Source organism: Erinaceus europaeus, chromosome 8, assembly GCF_950295315.1.
Source record: "Erinaceus europaeus chromosome 8, mEriEur2.1, whole genome shotgun sequence".
Classification (NCBI taxonomy): Eukaryota; Metazoa; Chordata; class Mammalia; order Eulipotyphla; family Erinaceidae; genus Erinaceus; species Erinaceus europaeus.
Window position 1 is genome coordinate 15,524,256 of NC_080169.1, and position 17,039 is coordinate 15,541,294.

The 17,039-nt window shown below is 41.9% G+C and overlaps 1 protein-coding gene across 5 annotated transcripts in view; it reads left to right on the top strand.

Moving 5' to 3' along the window:
- Window positions 1-236: 236 nt before the first annotated feature.
- The window catches only part of NDUFAF6 (NADH:ubiquinone oxidoreductase complex assembly factor 6), a 22,227-nt gene continuing 5,424 nt past the window's right edge, over window positions 237-17,039 (top strand). The window contains exons 1-8 of one of the 5 annotated variants that reach the window (XM_060195970.1): window positions 335-470; window positions 1,047-1,147; window positions 5,042-5,145; window positions 6,791-6,913; window positions 10,757-10,813; window positions 12,181-12,283; window positions 14,659-14,792; window positions 16,155-16,256. In XM_060195970.1, coding sequence (XP_060051953.1) covers window positions 5,125-5,145; window positions 6,791-6,913; window positions 10,757-10,813; window positions 12,181-12,283; window positions 14,659-14,792; window positions 16,155-16,256 — 540 coding nt within the window. In that variant the 5' untranslated portion in view covers window positions 335-470; window positions 1,047-1,147; window positions 5,042-5,124. Of the gene's footprint in view, window positions 471-1,046; window positions 1,148-5,039; window positions 5,231-6,790; window positions 6,914-10,756; window positions 10,814-12,180; window positions 12,284-14,658; window positions 14,793-16,154; window positions 16,257-17,039 lie in introns of those variants that run through there. The other 4 variants (XM_007532187.3, XM_060195969.1, XM_060195971.1 and 1 more) reach the window with 4 other exon arrangements.

Sequence of the window (17,039 nt, forward strand, 5' to 3'; positions counted from 1 at the left end):
GAGAAATGTTATGCATGAACAAACTATTGTATTTACTGTTGTATGTAAAACATTAATTCCCCAATAAAGAAATCAAAAACAACAACAGTATGCCCTTATCCTCCTACTCTGATAAATCCTTCTAAGGACCGGGAAAGGGACCGGAAGGGCCAGATTTAGGAGGGGGTACCCAGGTGCAGAGAGCGGCAGAGACACTTGTCGCGCGGACCCGCCCACCTAGGGGCGTGGCCTCGAGCGACCGCCCAAGGTCAAAGGGCACAGGCTGCGGGTGTCATGGCGGCCTCCGGGCTGGGCTCGGCGTGGGGCCCCCTAGGGCTGGGCATCTTGGCTCTGGGCCGCCGCCGGCCGCCGCGGGGCCTCTGGGCGCTTTCGCGGCCGCTCCCCGGGCCAGCGGGGTCCGGGAGGAGCGTGGCTGCGGCCTGCGGATCCGGCGCCACCGGCACTGACCGCTACTGCCTGGAGCTGCTGCGGTGAGCAAGGGGCCCCGGGGGGATTTGTGTGCACGCTCAGGGGGCTCCGTGCGGGCTGTGCGAGGGGACAGCATCCCCTGCACCCGGGCAGCGACTTTGTGGTCGAGTTCCCGCCTCCGCTCACGCACACGCTCACGCACACGCACGTCATCTTGCCTCAACCTTCCTGTTAGCCTCATTAAATGTTTTTGCACCCACAGCTTTTATCAAGTTTGCAAGATGACTGGTCATTAATTTTAATTGTCACAGTAAGTAGCCGAGTTCTGTGTCAGTCACGACGCGGCGTAGCTTATAGGTAATTTACATAATTGTATCGTACTTAGGACGGACGGACAGACCTATCATTTAGGGTTAAGAGGCTTGAGACATTAGCAACGATGCTTGACACCAAGCAAGGGCAGTGAGATATACTGTAAGCCGTTATTGACTCACTTTACAGGTGTGAAAATAAGGTTTCGAGAAAATGGAATTAAGCCGAGGTTCAGTAGACTAGCCTGAAGAAGTTAGGAGCTTGACTTTGTTGAATCTAGAAAAGCCTGACACATGTCAGTCGTTTGTGTCGTTGTATGAAATCAGGTCCCAGTTGGATAGGGGCCTGCCTTGGAATCCTGACTTCAGGGAGGATGGCTGGTCCCTCACTGGCCATCTGACTCCTTGGAGGGCAGAAAAGGCTCAAGGTACTTTTGCTTCAATGATTTATAAGAAATACTAGAGTAATTAAAGGACCTTGAATTTGATAGGGTTAATACCTGTGCTTTTCTCCCCCTTTTTTCTTTTTATTTTATTGGGGGATTAATGTTTTACAGTAAATACAGTTGTTGACACATGTGTAAAATTTCTCAATTTTCTGCAGAACATTTTCACCCCCAGCCTAGGTCCTCCTCCACTATCTTGCACCAGGACCTGAAAGCCAGCCTCCCACCCAGTCCTTTACTTTCATGCAATAAACTAAGCCCAATTCCAGTTCTGCTTATGTTCTCCCTTTCTTTTCTTATTTTCTCAACTTTTGTCCATCATCCCATACTCATCCTTCTCTTTCTGGCTTATCTCACTTACCATGATTCCTTCAAGTTTCATCCAAGAGGAGATGAAGAAGGTGAATTCACCATTCTTTTTTTCCTCCAGGGTTATTGCAGGGGCTCGGTGCTTGCACCATCAGCACCACGAATCCACTGCTCCTGGAGGCTATTTTTTCCCTTTTTGTGCCCTTGTTTTATCATTGTGGTTATTATTGTTATTGATGTCGTTGTTGTTAGGATAGGACAGAGAGAAATGGAGAGAGGAGGGGAAGACAAGAGAGGGGGAGAGAGATAGACAACTTCAGACCTACTTCACCGCTTGTGAAGCGACCCCATTGCAGGTGGGGAGCCCGGGGCTCAAGCTGGGATCCTTATGCCGGTCCTTGCGCTTTGCGCCATGTGCACTTAATCCACTGGGCTACTACCGGACCCCAGAATTCACCATTATTAATAGCTGAGTAGTATTCCATTGTGTATATATGCCACAACTTTCTTAGCCACTCCTGTAGGTTGCTTCCAAGATTTGGCGATTATTGCAAATTGTATACACATAAAGGTATTCAGACCTTTTTGAATGAGTATGTTTAGAAGAGAGATTTCTAGGTCATAGGGTAGGTCCATTTCTAGCCTTCTGAGAATTCTTCATAGTGTCCTCCACAGGGCTTGGACCAATTTACATTCCCACCTGCAATGCAAGGAGGATTCCTTCAACCCTGCAACCTCTCCAGCATTTGCTGTTGCTATTCCTTCTGATGGATGACATTCTCACAGGGGTGAAGTGGTATCTCATTGTTGTCTGTATTTGCATTTCTCTGACAATATCTTGGAACACTTTTTCATATGTCTGCTGGCCTTTCAGATCTCTTCTTTGGTGAATACTCTGTTCATATCTTCTCCCCATTTTTGGATTTATTTATTTATTTATTTGCTGAATTTGGTGAGCCAGTGCTTTGTTTTTAAGTACCTATTTTTTTTATAGTGTTCCCCATTTTTAAAAAAATCACTTTATTGAGAAAATGCTGATTTATAGGATTGTTATCACAGGGATACACTTTTACATCTCTTCAAGATAAGTGTCACATATACCATATTTATTGTTGATTACCTTTTTTTCTTTAAATTATCTTCATTTATTGGACAGATATAGCCAGAAATTGAGAGGAAGGGGGAAGTAGAGAGGGAGAGAGACAGTGACATACCTGCCACCCTGCTTCACCACTTGTGAAGCTTTCCCCCTGCAGATGGGGACTGGGGACGTGAACCCAGATCCTTGTGCATTGTAGCATGTGCACTCAACTAGGTGCCTGGTTCCACCTTTTTTCTTTGATGGCTTGACTCCACTGCTCTGGACAGATTGTTGAGTTAAAGACAGAGGAAACAGGGAAAATATAGCACTTAAGCTTTCTCCCCTGTGCAGTAGTTGTCCTGTATCTCACAACTTGGGTCATGCCACAGCCAAAACAGGTGCCCTATCTTTCTGTCTTGTTGACAGAAACAAAATGATAATTGTGGATATCAGAGCATTAAGAACTGTCAAAATCAAAAACTGCAGAAAGCTTACATTTTTTTTTAAGCAGAGTATTTACCCCTTAACAAGAAACTATATTCTGAGATCTCCAGTGGATGCCCAAGACTACAGAGAGTACAGAACTCTATTTATTTATTTGTGTAGGCACATGCCTGATAAAGTGTGATTTATATTTTAGACACAGTAAAAAGATTGATGATAGTAACTAATAATAGCATAGTAACTAATAGTAGAATAAAGTTGCTTGAATGTGGTGTATTTAATTTTCTCCAAAAATATTGTATATAGTGGATCATAGCCCAGTCAGCTGAGACCAAGGAAAGTGAACTTTATATAAAGAGGGGGCTACTGCATTTTAAATTCATCTTTTGATGAGAAGAATTCAAAATACAAAAGAATAGGGAAGTTTCCAGTGGAGGGGATGGGACACAGAACTCTGGTGGTGGAAACTGTCTGGAATTGTACCCCTGTTATCTTATAATCTTGTTCATCATTATTAAATCACTAGTAAAAAAAAAACTAGAACCACCAAAATTTCATTCCCAGTTGTCTGGTGCACTTTTTCTTTGATAATGATGTCCTGACTTCCTTATCCAGAAGTGAATAATCACTTTTGCTAATTTCATGTGTATTCTTGTAGTAATCTGTGAATTTACATGATAGCTTTTCTCAAATCTGTTACCTATAAATGACCAGAAACTTAATTTGTCCATGTGAAATGCTATTCACTCTACTGATATGTTAAAATGATGGGATTTTTCTGATAGATCAGTCTGATCAGATCAGCCTGAGTTTATCAATACTAACTCTAGGGAAAATTACTCTTAACAGTCAGCTGTTTCTGTGTTTGTGAATGAATTCTTATTACTTTATAACCTGGTTTTGAGGATCAAATGCATGGTGTATGTGAAAATGCTGGCACTGACATGCTTGGTAAGGACTTTCAAAAAAAAATGAATGAGACAAAGGTTAGAATTTCTTGCTTCTACTTGTCCATTGCTTTGAAAGATTTGACCTCTGAAATAATTCGTGCAAGGTTTTAGATATATGTCTTCTCTCTTATCTTATCTGTTCTCCATTTTTTCATATGTTAAAAATTATATGTCCATACCAATATTTGATGGAGCTAATTTGGGGGGAACTATTAATAATTTGAATTCTATTTCTGTAGCTCATTTGAATTCTTACTAAAACTAAAGTGATACTGAAACAAAATTGTAAATCCTATTTAAGTCAAAATGAATAAAGTGAATAAAGAGCAATTCTTTTCGAAAGGGGGGACAGATATATTTTTGTAATTGTAGAGAAACAGGAAGACCCGGTGGTGGTGCACCTGGTTGAGTGCACGTTTTTTTTTTTGTTGTTGTTGTTTGTTTTTTTTTACCAGAGCACCACTCAGCTCTGGTTTATAGTGGTGTGGGGGATTGAACCTGGGCCTTCAGGGTCTCAGGCATGAGAGTCTGTCTGCATAACCATTATGCCATCTAGCCCCGCAAGTGCACATGTTACAATACACAAAGACCCAGGTCAAGACCTGTCTCCACCTGCAGGGGGAAAGCTTTGCAAGCGGTGAAGCAGTGTTATCAGGTGTCTCTCTGTCTCTCTCCTCTATCACCCCCTTCCCTCTTGATTTCTGGCTGTCTCTAACCAATAAATAAATAAAGATAATTATTATTTTATTTTTATTTATTTATTTATTTATAGATTTTATTTATTTATGAGAAAGATAGTAGGAGAGAGAAAGAGCCATACATCACTGTGGCACATGTGCTGCCGGGGATGGAACTCAGGACCTCATGCTTGAGAGTCCAAAGCTTTACCACTGCGCCACCTCCCGGACCACAAGATAATTATTTTTAAAAGGCATTAAAAAAAAGAGAAACAGGTATAAAATATTAGTGAGTTCAAGTCTATTTTTAAACTGATGCATTGTTTTCAGTTAATTTGCCTGCTATTTTTTTTGTAGGTATAGCTTTGAAAGTAAAAAGTAACTCTTTTTTTTCCTTTTGCCTCTTTATTTTTAGGACACGAGATTATGAAGGTTACTTATGTTCTTTGCTGTTCCCTGCAGAATTCAGAAACTCTGTCTTCGCGCTGAGGGCCTTCAATGTGGAACTGGCTCAGGCTGGTATTAAGCTATCTTAATTATTTGCAAAAATATGGATGCATAATACTGAGCAATAAAGAGAAATCGCTGTGATTTGTTTGTTAAGGTGTGTTTAGGGTTCTATACTTTTTCTTGCTCTTCAGTTAAATCATTCAATTCCAAAAGTAAAACTAGTTAATGATCTTACTGTTTCTAAAAATACAGTTGCTCCTGGCTAATGCTTTTTTAAAATATTTTTTTAAAGAAAGACCTGAGGAGAGAGGAAGGGTGGATACAGAGAGAGGAGAGACACCATAGCACCTCTCATGCATGGTGCTCCTAGACGTTGCAAGGTGCTGCTGAATTCACATCTATCTAGGAGTTTTTCTAAGCACTTTTTTCATTGAGATTTTTAAAAAAAAATTTTAATACTTATTTTATTTTCCCTTTTGTTGCCCTTGTTTTTTAAAATTTTTTATTGTTGTAGTTATTGTTGTTGTTATTGATGTCATTGTTGTTAGATAGGACAGAGAGAAATGGAAAGAGGAGGGGAAGACAGAGAGGGGGAGAGAAAGACACCTGCAGACCTGCTTCACCACCTGTGAAGCAACTCCCCTACAGGTGGAGAGCTGGGGGCTCAAACTGGGATCCTTACACAGGTCCTTGTGCTTCACGCCACGTGTGCTTAACCTGCTGCGCTACCACCCGATTCCCCTCATTGAGATTTTAATTTTGGAATGGAAGCCCAGAAAAGTATTAGTACACACTTTGATGTAGCATTTTTGTATGAATGTATGTACACACTTCTCTCCTTGTATGAATCATTTTAGAGCTGACTGTATTGTGGCTCTTCTTATGCCTATAAACCTGAATGTATATTTCCTAAGAAGATTCTCTCATGTTTTATGTGTAGTCCCTTAAAAATATCTTTTTGGGGAGTGGGGTTGGGTGTTGGTGCACCAGGTGGTTAAGTACATATAGTATTAGCACAGGGACCCCAGTTTGGGGTCACTTCATAAATGGAGAAGCAGGTCTGCAGGTGTCTTACCTTTCTCTCCCTTTCTGTATCTCCCCCTCCTCTCTCAATTTCTCTATCATATCCAATTAAAAAAAGGAGGGGGGAGTCAGCCGGTAGTGCAGCTGGTTAAGCACATGTGGCGCGAAACGCAGGGGCCAGTTTAAGGATCCCGGTTCCAGCCCCCGGCTCCCCACCTGTGGGGGTGGGGGGTCACTTCATAGGCAGTGAAGCAGGTCAGCAGGTGTCTATCTTTCAGTCTCTCTTTCCCTCGTCTCTCCATTTCTCTGTTCTATCTAACAACGATGACATCAACATAAACAATAGTAACTACAACAACAATAAAAAACAAGGGCAACAAAAGGGAAAAATAATAAATAAAAATAAAGGCTGTCAGGAGCAGTGTGGATTCGTAGTGCAGACACTAAGTCCCAGTGATAACTCTGGAGGATATATATATATTTTATTAAGCAACCAAAAAATTTGCAACTTTTACCGAGAAACTATTCATGCTAATTTAACACATTTGTATCTTCAAGGAAAAGTGAAAGACATAAGCAGAAATAAACTTAGTTTGTGACTCAGTTGTATCATTCTGAATGCAGTAACAAGTATTGATTCTTGAGACTATATACTATGTGTGTGTTAGAATGTCTGTAATTGTATTTACAGGTTAGGGATTCAGTCTCTGAGAAAACAATTGGACTGATGCGAATGCAATTTTGGAAGAAAACTGTGGAGGACATATACTGTGACAATCCACCACACCAGCCTGTGGCCATTGAACTGTGGAAGGTAAAAAGAAAAAAAAAAAAAGGCTATTATTCTCTTATAAGGATGTTATTTGGAGGGGCCAAGCGGTGGTGCACCTGTTTGAACGTACACATCACGGTGCACAGGGACCCCGGTTCAAGCCCCTGCTCCCCACCTGCAGTTGGAAAGCTTTATGAGTGGTGAAGCAAGGGTGCTGGTTTTTCTCTGTCTCCTCTCCCTCTCTACCTGACCCTCCATCTCAATTTCTCTCTGTCTCTATCCAATAATAAATAAATAAAAATATTTTTTTAAAAGAACTGTTATTTGGACATACTTTTTGGTGTTTAGAAATACGCTCAAGTGGTCTTGGAGGTAGTGCAGTGGTAAAGCTTTGGACTCTCAAGCATGAGGTCTCAAGTTCCATCCCTGGCAGCACATGCGCCAGGGTGATGTCTGGTTCTTTCTCTCTCCTCCTATCTTTCTCATAAATAAAAATAAAATCTTAAAAAAAAATACGCTCAAATATGAACAGAGAAAAAAGAATGAATGGTCCAGGACATGACACAGTGGATAAAGCATTGGACTCTCAAGTATAAAGTCCTGAGTTCGATTCCTGGTAGCACATATACCAGTGTGATGTCTGGATCTTTCTCTCTTTCCTCTTATTGCTCTCATTAATAAATAAAACATTAGAGAGAGGGGAGTCGGGCGGTAGCACAGCAGGTTAAGCACATGTGGCACAAAGCGCAAGGACCAGCATAAGGATCCTGGTTCGATCCCCCTGGTTCCCCACCTGCAGGGGAGTCGCTTCACAGGCGGTGAAGCAGGTCTGCAGGTGTCTGTCTTTCTCTCCCCCTCTCTGTCTTCCCCTCCTCTCTCCATTTCTCTCTGTCCTGTCCAACAACGATGACATCAGTAACCACAATAATAACTACAACAATAAAACAAACAAAAGGGACTAAATAAATATATATTAATTAAAAAAAACAGAGAGAGAGAGAGCAGGGCTTGGTGGTGGCACACGTGGCTAAGCGCATATGTTACAAAGTGCAAGGACCCAGGCTTGAGCCCCCAGTTCCCACCTGTAGTGGGAAAGCTTTGGGAGTGGTGAAGCAGTGCTGCATGTTCTCTCTGTCTCTTTCCTTTTCTATCTATTCTTACCTTCTTGATTTCTGGCTGTCTCTCTCCAATAAATAAAGAGAATTAGAAACCATTAAAAAATAAGAAAAAGAAAAATGAGAGAGAGAGAAGGAATGAGGTGCCTTCATCACTGACCTGTGTCCCACTGTTAGAATGAATGTGACAGAAGCCCTTCAGAGTGTGACAGTGGTATCCCTTTAGCTCTGTGCCGCCAGCAAGGCAGCCCAGTTTCTTTTTTTATTCACTTATTTGTTGGATAGAGACAGAAACTAAAAAAGGAAGGAGGAGGTGGATGTAAGCCTTCCCTCTCCCACAAAAGCATCCTACATCTCCCCACCTGAGCAAGGTATTCCTTAAAAAACATTTAAGCCTGCTCCACTCTAAATTTCCTATGCTGTGGCCATTAGGTAAAAGGAAAGGGGGAGATGCTGGGAAATTGTGCAGAGCCATGTTGTCCCCTCAGGGCATTGTCAGTTCCCCGGATAGTTGGAGTGCTTTGTTTACTCCTCCCCCTTCCCATTATCCTATCCCTGAGTGCCTTGTTTCCTAGCCAGTCACGTCCTGACTTTCTCCCATAAAAGCCCTTCTTCTTCTGCCCCTCGCTCTCTTGCCCGCTTTTCAATTTGGTGATTAGACTCAGGGAAGGGTGCTGTGTGAGGCGGCCATTTTTGCTAGGTCCACATGGCCCGAACTGCTGTGCTCTCACCCAACTCTGAGGTGCCTGTGCGAATAAAGATTTGTGTTCCCTCTTTGCTCCGGATCTCCTCTATCTCTCCTCTGAGGCACAACCCGACAGGTGGAGAGAGAGGGAGAGAGAGGAAGAGAGAGGAGGCACTTGTAGCACTGCTTCACCAGTTGTGAAACTTTCCCCCGTCTGGTGGGGACCAGGGCCTTTTGAATGATAACATGTATGCTCAGCCAGGTGCACCCCTACCCAGCTCTGGCAGCTGAATTTCACAGACCTCTAATAAAGATGGAAATTCTAGCCCCCACACCACAGACTAAGAGAAAAGTAGACAGGGAGCTGTATTAGATTAGTTCACCTCATTTCATCTCACACAGAGTACTTCAGTCTAGGTCAACAAGAGAAATTCTCTAAAAACATTTGGAGAAATGTTTCTCTAAAATCAAGAGATTCTTTCTAGTTACTAATTTACACACAAACCTAACTGCAGTGGCCACCTCATGCTAAGATTTACATGGAAGATCCTGGACTTGGTTAAGAAATGACATGGAAAGCCAGATTTTCCTTTAACTAACTAATTAGAGGACAGGAGAAATTGTGAGGAAAGGGAGAGATGTTTACCAATTGACACTTGACATTCTACTAAGGGAAAGAGTTGTTTGCTTGTTCTTGCCACCAGGGTTATTGGTGGGGCTCAGTGCCTTCACTGCTTCTGGAGGCTATTTTTCCCCCAATTTTCTTATAGGATAGGACAGAGAGAAATTGAGAGGGAGAAAGAAAAATAGACATCTACAGATCTGCTTCACTTCTTGTGAAGCGACCTCCCTACAGGTGGGGAGCACAGGGGGGTGGGTTTGAACTGTGATCCTAATGCAGGTCCTTGTGCTTTGTACTATGTGTGTTTATCCTGGTGCACTGCCCGGCCGGTCCCCAGCTTTTGTGAGAGTGAAAGAGACCACAGCACTAAACCTTTCTTTAATGTGGTGGTGGCAGGGAGTCAGGCTTGAACTGGGTCATGGGCATGGTACAGGCAGTGCACTATCCAAGTGAGCTATTTACTAGCCCCCTTTTTTTCTTCTAGAGAAAGAGACAGATGCAGGGGCGGTGTGAGAGAAAGAGAGACGTGCAGCACTGCTCCTTGGCTTATAAAGACTCACCATTCCCCCCACCCCCCCAGCACTAGAGGCTTGAACCCAGGTCCTTCCACATGGTAACATGGGAGCTCTACCAGGTTCACCAGTGTCTGACCTCATTAATTATTGCTATAGATTCATTAATTATTTTTGTGTTCAAGTTGTTCCAGGTTTAGACAGTGATAGAGGGTGAGAGATGGACATAGAAAGGGAGAGAGTTTGAGGAGACACCTATAGCTCTGCTCCACTGCTTGCAAAGCTTTTCCCCTGCAGATGGGGACCAGGAGCTTGAACCTGGGTCTTTGTGGATAGTAGCATGTGCACTCTACCAGGTTTGGCACCATTCAGCTCACGGTAGGTATTCTTATTTTGAAAGTAGAATCATTAAATTACTAATGGTATAAGAAAAGACAGATTAACAGAAAAGTTTTGTATATATTATCCTTACTTGTAAAGTTTTCTTTTCCCTTGATATTTCTTTTTTTTTTTTTTCTATTTATTTATTCCCTTTTGTTGCCCTTGTTGCTTTATTGTTGTAGTTATTGTTGTTGTTATTGTTGTCGTCGTTGTTGGATAGGACAGAGAGAAATGGAGAGAGGAGGGGAAGACAGAGAGGAGGAGAGACAGACACCTGCAGACCTGCTTCACTGCCTGTGAAGTGACTCCCCTGCAGGTGGGGAGCCGGGGGCTCGAACCAGGATCCTTAAGCCGGTCCTTGCGTTTTTTGCGCCACGTGCGCTTAACATGCTGTGCTACCGCCCGACTCCCTCCCTTGATATTTCTTTAACACAGCTGTCTATCTGGTGATAAGTTACTGAAAATGTACCCTTAACCTGGTTTTTTAATTGGTTTGTTTGTTTTATGCAGGTCTACAGAAGCCATTCCTAGTACTTTATAAAAAGTTACAGTAATACTTTTGCTTTTCAGGCTGTCAAAAGACACCGTCTGACTAAAAGATGGCTTGTGAAAATCATTGATGAAAGAGTAAGTTGAAATTGTATAAGCTTTCCTTTTTTTCTTCCTTATCAACCTTTAAGCTATTGTTTCAAAGAAGAAATGTTTAACATTAACATATTAATGTGTATTTATACTTTGGGGGAAGGAACTTTTGTACAGCTATGTCACTTTCCTCATCTCCCTTTGCTGCATGGCCCTGACTCAGTCCCTACCCCCACACTTGGACAGACAAAGACAGCCACCCAGGCATAAGCATGTAAGATTACATCCACAGTGCACGTGGCGCGAAGCACAAGGACCGGCATAAGGATCCCGGCTTGAGCCCCCAGGGGGATCGCTTCGCAAGTGGTGAAGCAGGTCTGCAGGTGTCTATCTTTCTTTCCTTCTCTCTGTCTTCCCCTCCTCTCTTGATTTCTCTCTGTCCTATCCAATAACAACATCTATGACAACAATAACCACTACAAGTGCAACAAAAGAGCAACAAATGGGAAAAATAGCCTCCAGGAACAGTGGATTTGTAGTGCAGGCACTGAGCCTCAGTGATAACTCTGGAGGCAAAAAAAAAAAAAAAAAAAAGGAAGCTGTAGTATCTATATCTATAGCTGTGTTTGCCACTACAAACACACACACACACATATATACACACACACACACACACACACACACAATGCAGTATTGTTCATCTGTGAGAAAAGGTGAAATATTGCCCTTTGCTACAACTGGAAGGGATCGTGTGAGGTGAAATACTCCAGAAAGAGAAGGATAAATAACAGTTGATTTCTATTATACATGGTATATATAGAAACAACACAAGGGGAGAAAGTCAAAGAAAAACAATTCCGTAAGACTCTTGACTGCAGAACTAAAATCACCAAAGTGAACTTCAATATTTTTTTAAAAATATTTATTTATTTATTTATTCCCTTTTTGTTGCCCTTGTTTTTTATTGTTGTAGTTATTATTGTTGTCGTCGTTGTTGGATAGGACAGAGAGAAATGGAGAGAGGAGGGGAAGACAGAGAGGGGAAAGAAAGACAGACATCTGCAGACCTGCTTCACCGCCTGTGAAGTGACTCCCCTGCAGGTGGGGAGCCAAGGGCTCAAACCAGGGTCCTTACACTGGTCCTTGCGCTTTGCGCCATCTGCGCTTAATCCGCTGTGCTACAGCCCAACTCCCGAACTTCAATATTTTACTCTGTACATTAAACATTTCTACTCTTTCTTATTTAGTTATTTAGGGTAAGAAGCAGTAACTTTAATTAAAAAAATTTTTTTTTTAGTGATTTAATAATGATTTACAAAATGATGAGATCACAGGCAGATAGTTTCACACAATGACTTTAAAATATAAACTATTAATAATTCCGCAAACCTTTGCATTTTATTTAACTTTAGGAAAAAAATTTGGAAGACAAAACTTACCGTAATATCCAGGAACTGGAAAATTATGCTGAAAACACACAGAGCTCTCTTCTTTATTTAACTTTAGAAGTATTGGGTAAGTTCTTAAACTTTGCTTATTTTTTTTTTTTCTTCCAGGGTTATCTGGCACTAAGAATCCATGGCTCCTGGTGGCCCCCCCTTTTTTTTTCTCGATATGATAGAAATTGAGAGGCTAGGTGGAGACAAGAAAGAAGGAGAAGGGTCTCTGTTGTAGTTGGGGTGAGGGAGTGGGAGCTCGAACTCAAGCCCTTGTTCTGTTCTGTGTGCGTAGCACTATGTGCACTTAACCAGATGCACTACTGCCTAGCCCCCTTGCTTTTCTTCTTGAAAGAATATATCTTTCAGGGAGTTGGGCAGTAGCGCAGCAGGTTAAGCACACGGTGTGAAGTACAAGGACCTGTGTTCCAGCTCCCAGCTCCCCACCTGCAGGGGTGGGGGTCATTTCACGGGCGGTTAAACAGGTCTGCAGGTATCTATCTTTCTTTTTTTCTTTTTAAATATTTTTAAAATTTATTTTCTCTTTTGTTGCCCTTGTTTTATTGTTGTTGTAGTTATTGTTGTTGATGTCATTGTTGGATAGGACAGAGAGAAATGGAGAGAGGAGGGGAAGACAGAGAGGGGAAAGAAAGACAGACACCTGCAGACCTGCTTCACCACCTGTGAAGTGACTCCCCTGCTGGTGGGGAGCCGGGGGCTGGAACCGGGATCCTTAAGACTGGTCCTTGCGCTTTGTGCCACGTGTGCTTAACCCGCTCCGCTACCACCGAACCCCCAATCTTTCTCTCCCCTTCTCTGTCTTCCCCACCTCTCTCCATTTCTCTCTGTCCTATCCAACAACAATGACATCGGTGACAAGAATAATAATAACCACAACAACAAGGGCAACAAAATAGGAAAAATGGCCTCCGGGAGCAGTGGATTCGTGGTGCAGACACCAAGCCCCAGCAATAACCCTGGAGGCAAAAAAAAAAAAAAATATATATATATATATATATATATATGTCTTTCAGACCTTATCCTTTCATAATCTGATAATCTAACCAAGCAAATCGACACCAAAGGCTTCTTTGCACCATATGTAAAAGAACAGTTTTTTTTGCTTTTCCTTTTGGGTGAGAAGGGGAACTTAAATCTTTCTTTGGAGTGCAGGCTAATTAGAGTACTCACCCTCATAAAAATACTTTAACAACTTTGTGGAATTGTTGTAATTCACCAATTGATAATGGTAGATGATTTTACTTACTTTTTTTTTTTTATATATAAATATCTTCTAAAATGTGGAAGGCCCATGTCCAGACTTAAAGTTTTGGTGAGGTTTTTTTTGTTTATTTGTTTTGTTTGCTTGTTTTTTTCCCTTTTGGGGAGGTGGAAGTTGTGCTGAAACCCAGGATCAGGTTTTTTAATTTTACTTTATTTTATTTTTATTTATTTTTTTAATTTTATATAGAGTAACTTAGATAATAATTTTTATCCCTTGACTTTGTCCTAAAGCTGATATAGTTTTATTACATTGAGTATGGTGATGTGGGGATTACTCAGGACTAGTATAATACCTTCCATTTGAGGAAGGTAATATATCTTTATGTCACTCTATTAAAGAACAGTATTTAGGTCCCTACTAAATTTCCCAGGCCTGTTCTGCCTGTACCCTTGCTGACATGTTTGCCACCATAATGAAAGGGGGAAGCAAAGATCAGAATGGTCCTGGAGTGTGTACTTAGAATGAGGTCATATGAAAATGAGTCTGGCAGTAGTGCAGCAGGTTAAGCGCAGGTGGCACAAAGTGCAGGGACTGGCGTAAGGATCCTGGTTCGAGCCCCGGCTTCCCACCTAAATAAGTATTAAAAAAGAAGAAGAAGAAAATTGCACTTAGGAGAATAAGTGGAAGACTTGTTTTTTCCCATGCTAATTAAAATTCCAGATATATTCTTGGTGTTGGTAGTCTGTAGAAAACTGCCATTTAATATTTATTTATTTCCTTTTTGTTGCCCTTGTTTTTATTGTTGTAGTTATTATTGTTGTTGATGTCGTCGTTGTTGGATAGGACAGAGAAATGGAGAGAGGAGGGGAAGACAGAGGGGGAGAGAAAGACACCTACAGACCTGCTTCATTGCCTGTGATGCGACTCCCCTGAAGGTGGGGGGAGGGGGGGGGGCTCGAACCGGGATCTTCATGCCGATCCTTGTGCTTTTCGCCACATGTACTTTAACCCGCTGTGCTACCCGGTAGTCTGACTCCCGAAAACTGTTATTTAAAAGCTGGAGTTCAGAAACCTGTTAGCTTTATTTATGCCCAGTCTGGCCCTCATAAATCCTGTTTTTCAGAGAGAACAACTGCTACTACTATGAGGTGTTTAGGTGCTATCCCTGTGTGATTTTTGCTCTGTATTTTAAAAGAAAGAGCAACCCTGTTTAATTTCTGAAATCACAGGTGTAAAGGATATCCATGCAGATCATGCTGCAAGTCACATTGGAAAAGCACAAGGCATTGTTACCTGTCTGAGAGCAACACCCTATCATGGGAGCAGAAGAAAGGTGTTCCTCCCCATGGATATTTGCATGCTGGTAAGCATATTATCTATACCCTCTAGTCATATCCCTTCAGGAATATGGGGAGAGAAGTTACAGCTTGGTTCTTATATCTGTTCAGGTCGTGAATTACCTTGAAGCAAATGCTTACTGCATTTTTGCTCCACAGTTCTGTAGTCAGACTTCTGTGAGGGGTGATTGATCTCTGGGGAACTATGAGTAAGAAGGTCCATAGACCTCCCAGACTCACTTGGTGTTGCTTCATGCTGATGCCTTTCCTCCTTTCAAGCAATTACAGTAATTCTTTCTAGTGTTCACATTAGTCCCTTCTCTGACTTGAAAGGTGGAAGTGACTCATTAAAAAAGAATGTAGCTTATGAAAACTTGTTTTTCCTCTGAGGAATTCACAACCCTTTGTTCTTTTAGATATAGGTATGCTTGGTTTCTTATGTATGTATTCTTATTCTACCTACAGTTGTTAATTATTTTCTCAATGCATAGTGTTCTGGTGTTCATGTGTGTATACATATACACAGACATATACATATGCAAATTATACACTATACTCTATATCCTGTTTTTATATGATATTAATTACTTAGATTGTTTTGTTTATTTATTTGTTTGTTTGTTTGTTTGACCGAGTCAGAGATAAATTGAGATGGAAGGGGAAGAAAGAGATCAGCCGCACTGCTTCACCACTTCTTAAGCTTTCCCCAGACAGGTGTGGACTTGGGGGTTGAACCTGCGTCCTTACGCAGTGGTGATGTGTGGGCTTAACCAGGTGTGCTACCTCCCAGCCCCTATATTCAATTTCCTTCATTTTTTTTTTTAATATTTATTTAATTTATTTATTACCTTTTGTTGCCCTTGTTGTTTTACTGTTGTAGTTATTGTTGTGTGATTGATGTCATTGTTAGATAGGACAGAAAGAAATGGAGAGAGGAGGGGAAGACAGAGAGGGGGAGAGAAAGATAGACACCTGCAGACCTGCTTCACCATCTGTGAAGCGACTCCCCTGCAGGTGGGGGGCCAGGGGCTCGCTCAAACCGGCATCCTTACTCCGGTTCTTTGCGCCACGTGTGCTTAACCCACTGCGCTGCCGCCTGACTCCCCTCATTCATTTTCTTGTGCTATTAGTTTTAAGTGTTCTTTTAGTCTCATAATTGGATAAATATTTTCAGACACATCTGATTGAACACATTTGTTACAGTGGTTATGGATCCAGGTTCAAGTCCCTGGTCTCCACCTGCAGGATGAAATGTTCACAAGTGGTGAAGCAGTACTGTACATCTCTCTCTCTCTCTCTCTCTCTCCCTCCCTCCCTCCTTCCTCTCAATTTCTAGATCCAATAAATACATACATATTTTGAAAAAGAGTATCTATTTCCCCATGTAGCATGGTGTTTCACAAGAGGATTTTCTACAGAAGAATCAAGATAAAAGTGTGAGGAATGTGATATATGACATTGCCAGCCAGGCACACTTACACCTAAACCATGTAAGTAGTTTTCTTTTCTTTTCTTTTCTTTTCTTTTCTTTTCTTTTCTTTTCTTTTCTTTTCTTTTCTTTCTTTCTTTCCTTCTTTTGTTTTGTTTTTTCCTTTTCCCCAAATCACTAGAAAGCTCCTTTCTAGACATGAGTATTCCTGGAGCATGGTTGTGGTATTCCTGCTCAACAGCCTTTATTGTGTCTGGATTACTCTAATCACCCTCTTGTTAAAAATCCGCCTTGTCCCCTTTAGCCGCTGAACACACCCCATTCAGAGAAAGTCTTGATGTACTTTTTCCTTAGGGCTCCTTTGCCCCATCTTCTCAGCTTCTGTCTTCAGGAGGCAGGGGGTGTCTCTCTTCCTTGGCGGGCTGATTCCTCTCTCACACACATTTTCCAGGGCCTTACATCCTCAGCAATCCCCAACTGGCATTTTCAGTAAACCTCTCTGATAATTTGCACCTTTTATCTTCTGATTTGTCGCTGCTACCTTCTGAAGTTACAGACCATGAAGTTACAAACCTTGTGTTTTTTTGTTTTTGTCACTGGGGTTACCGCTGGGACTGAGTGCCTACATGGCAGATCCATCACCACTCCCAGCAGCTGTCTTCTCTTCCTCCTCCTCCTTTTTTTTTTTCCTCCAGGGTTATTGCTGTACTACAAATCCACTGCTCCTGGAGGCTATTTTTCCCCTTTTGTTGCCCTTGTTGTTATAGCTGCTGTTGTTGGATAGGCCAGAGAGAAATCAAGAGAGGAAGAGAGACAGAGAGGGGCAGAGAAAGACAGACCCCTG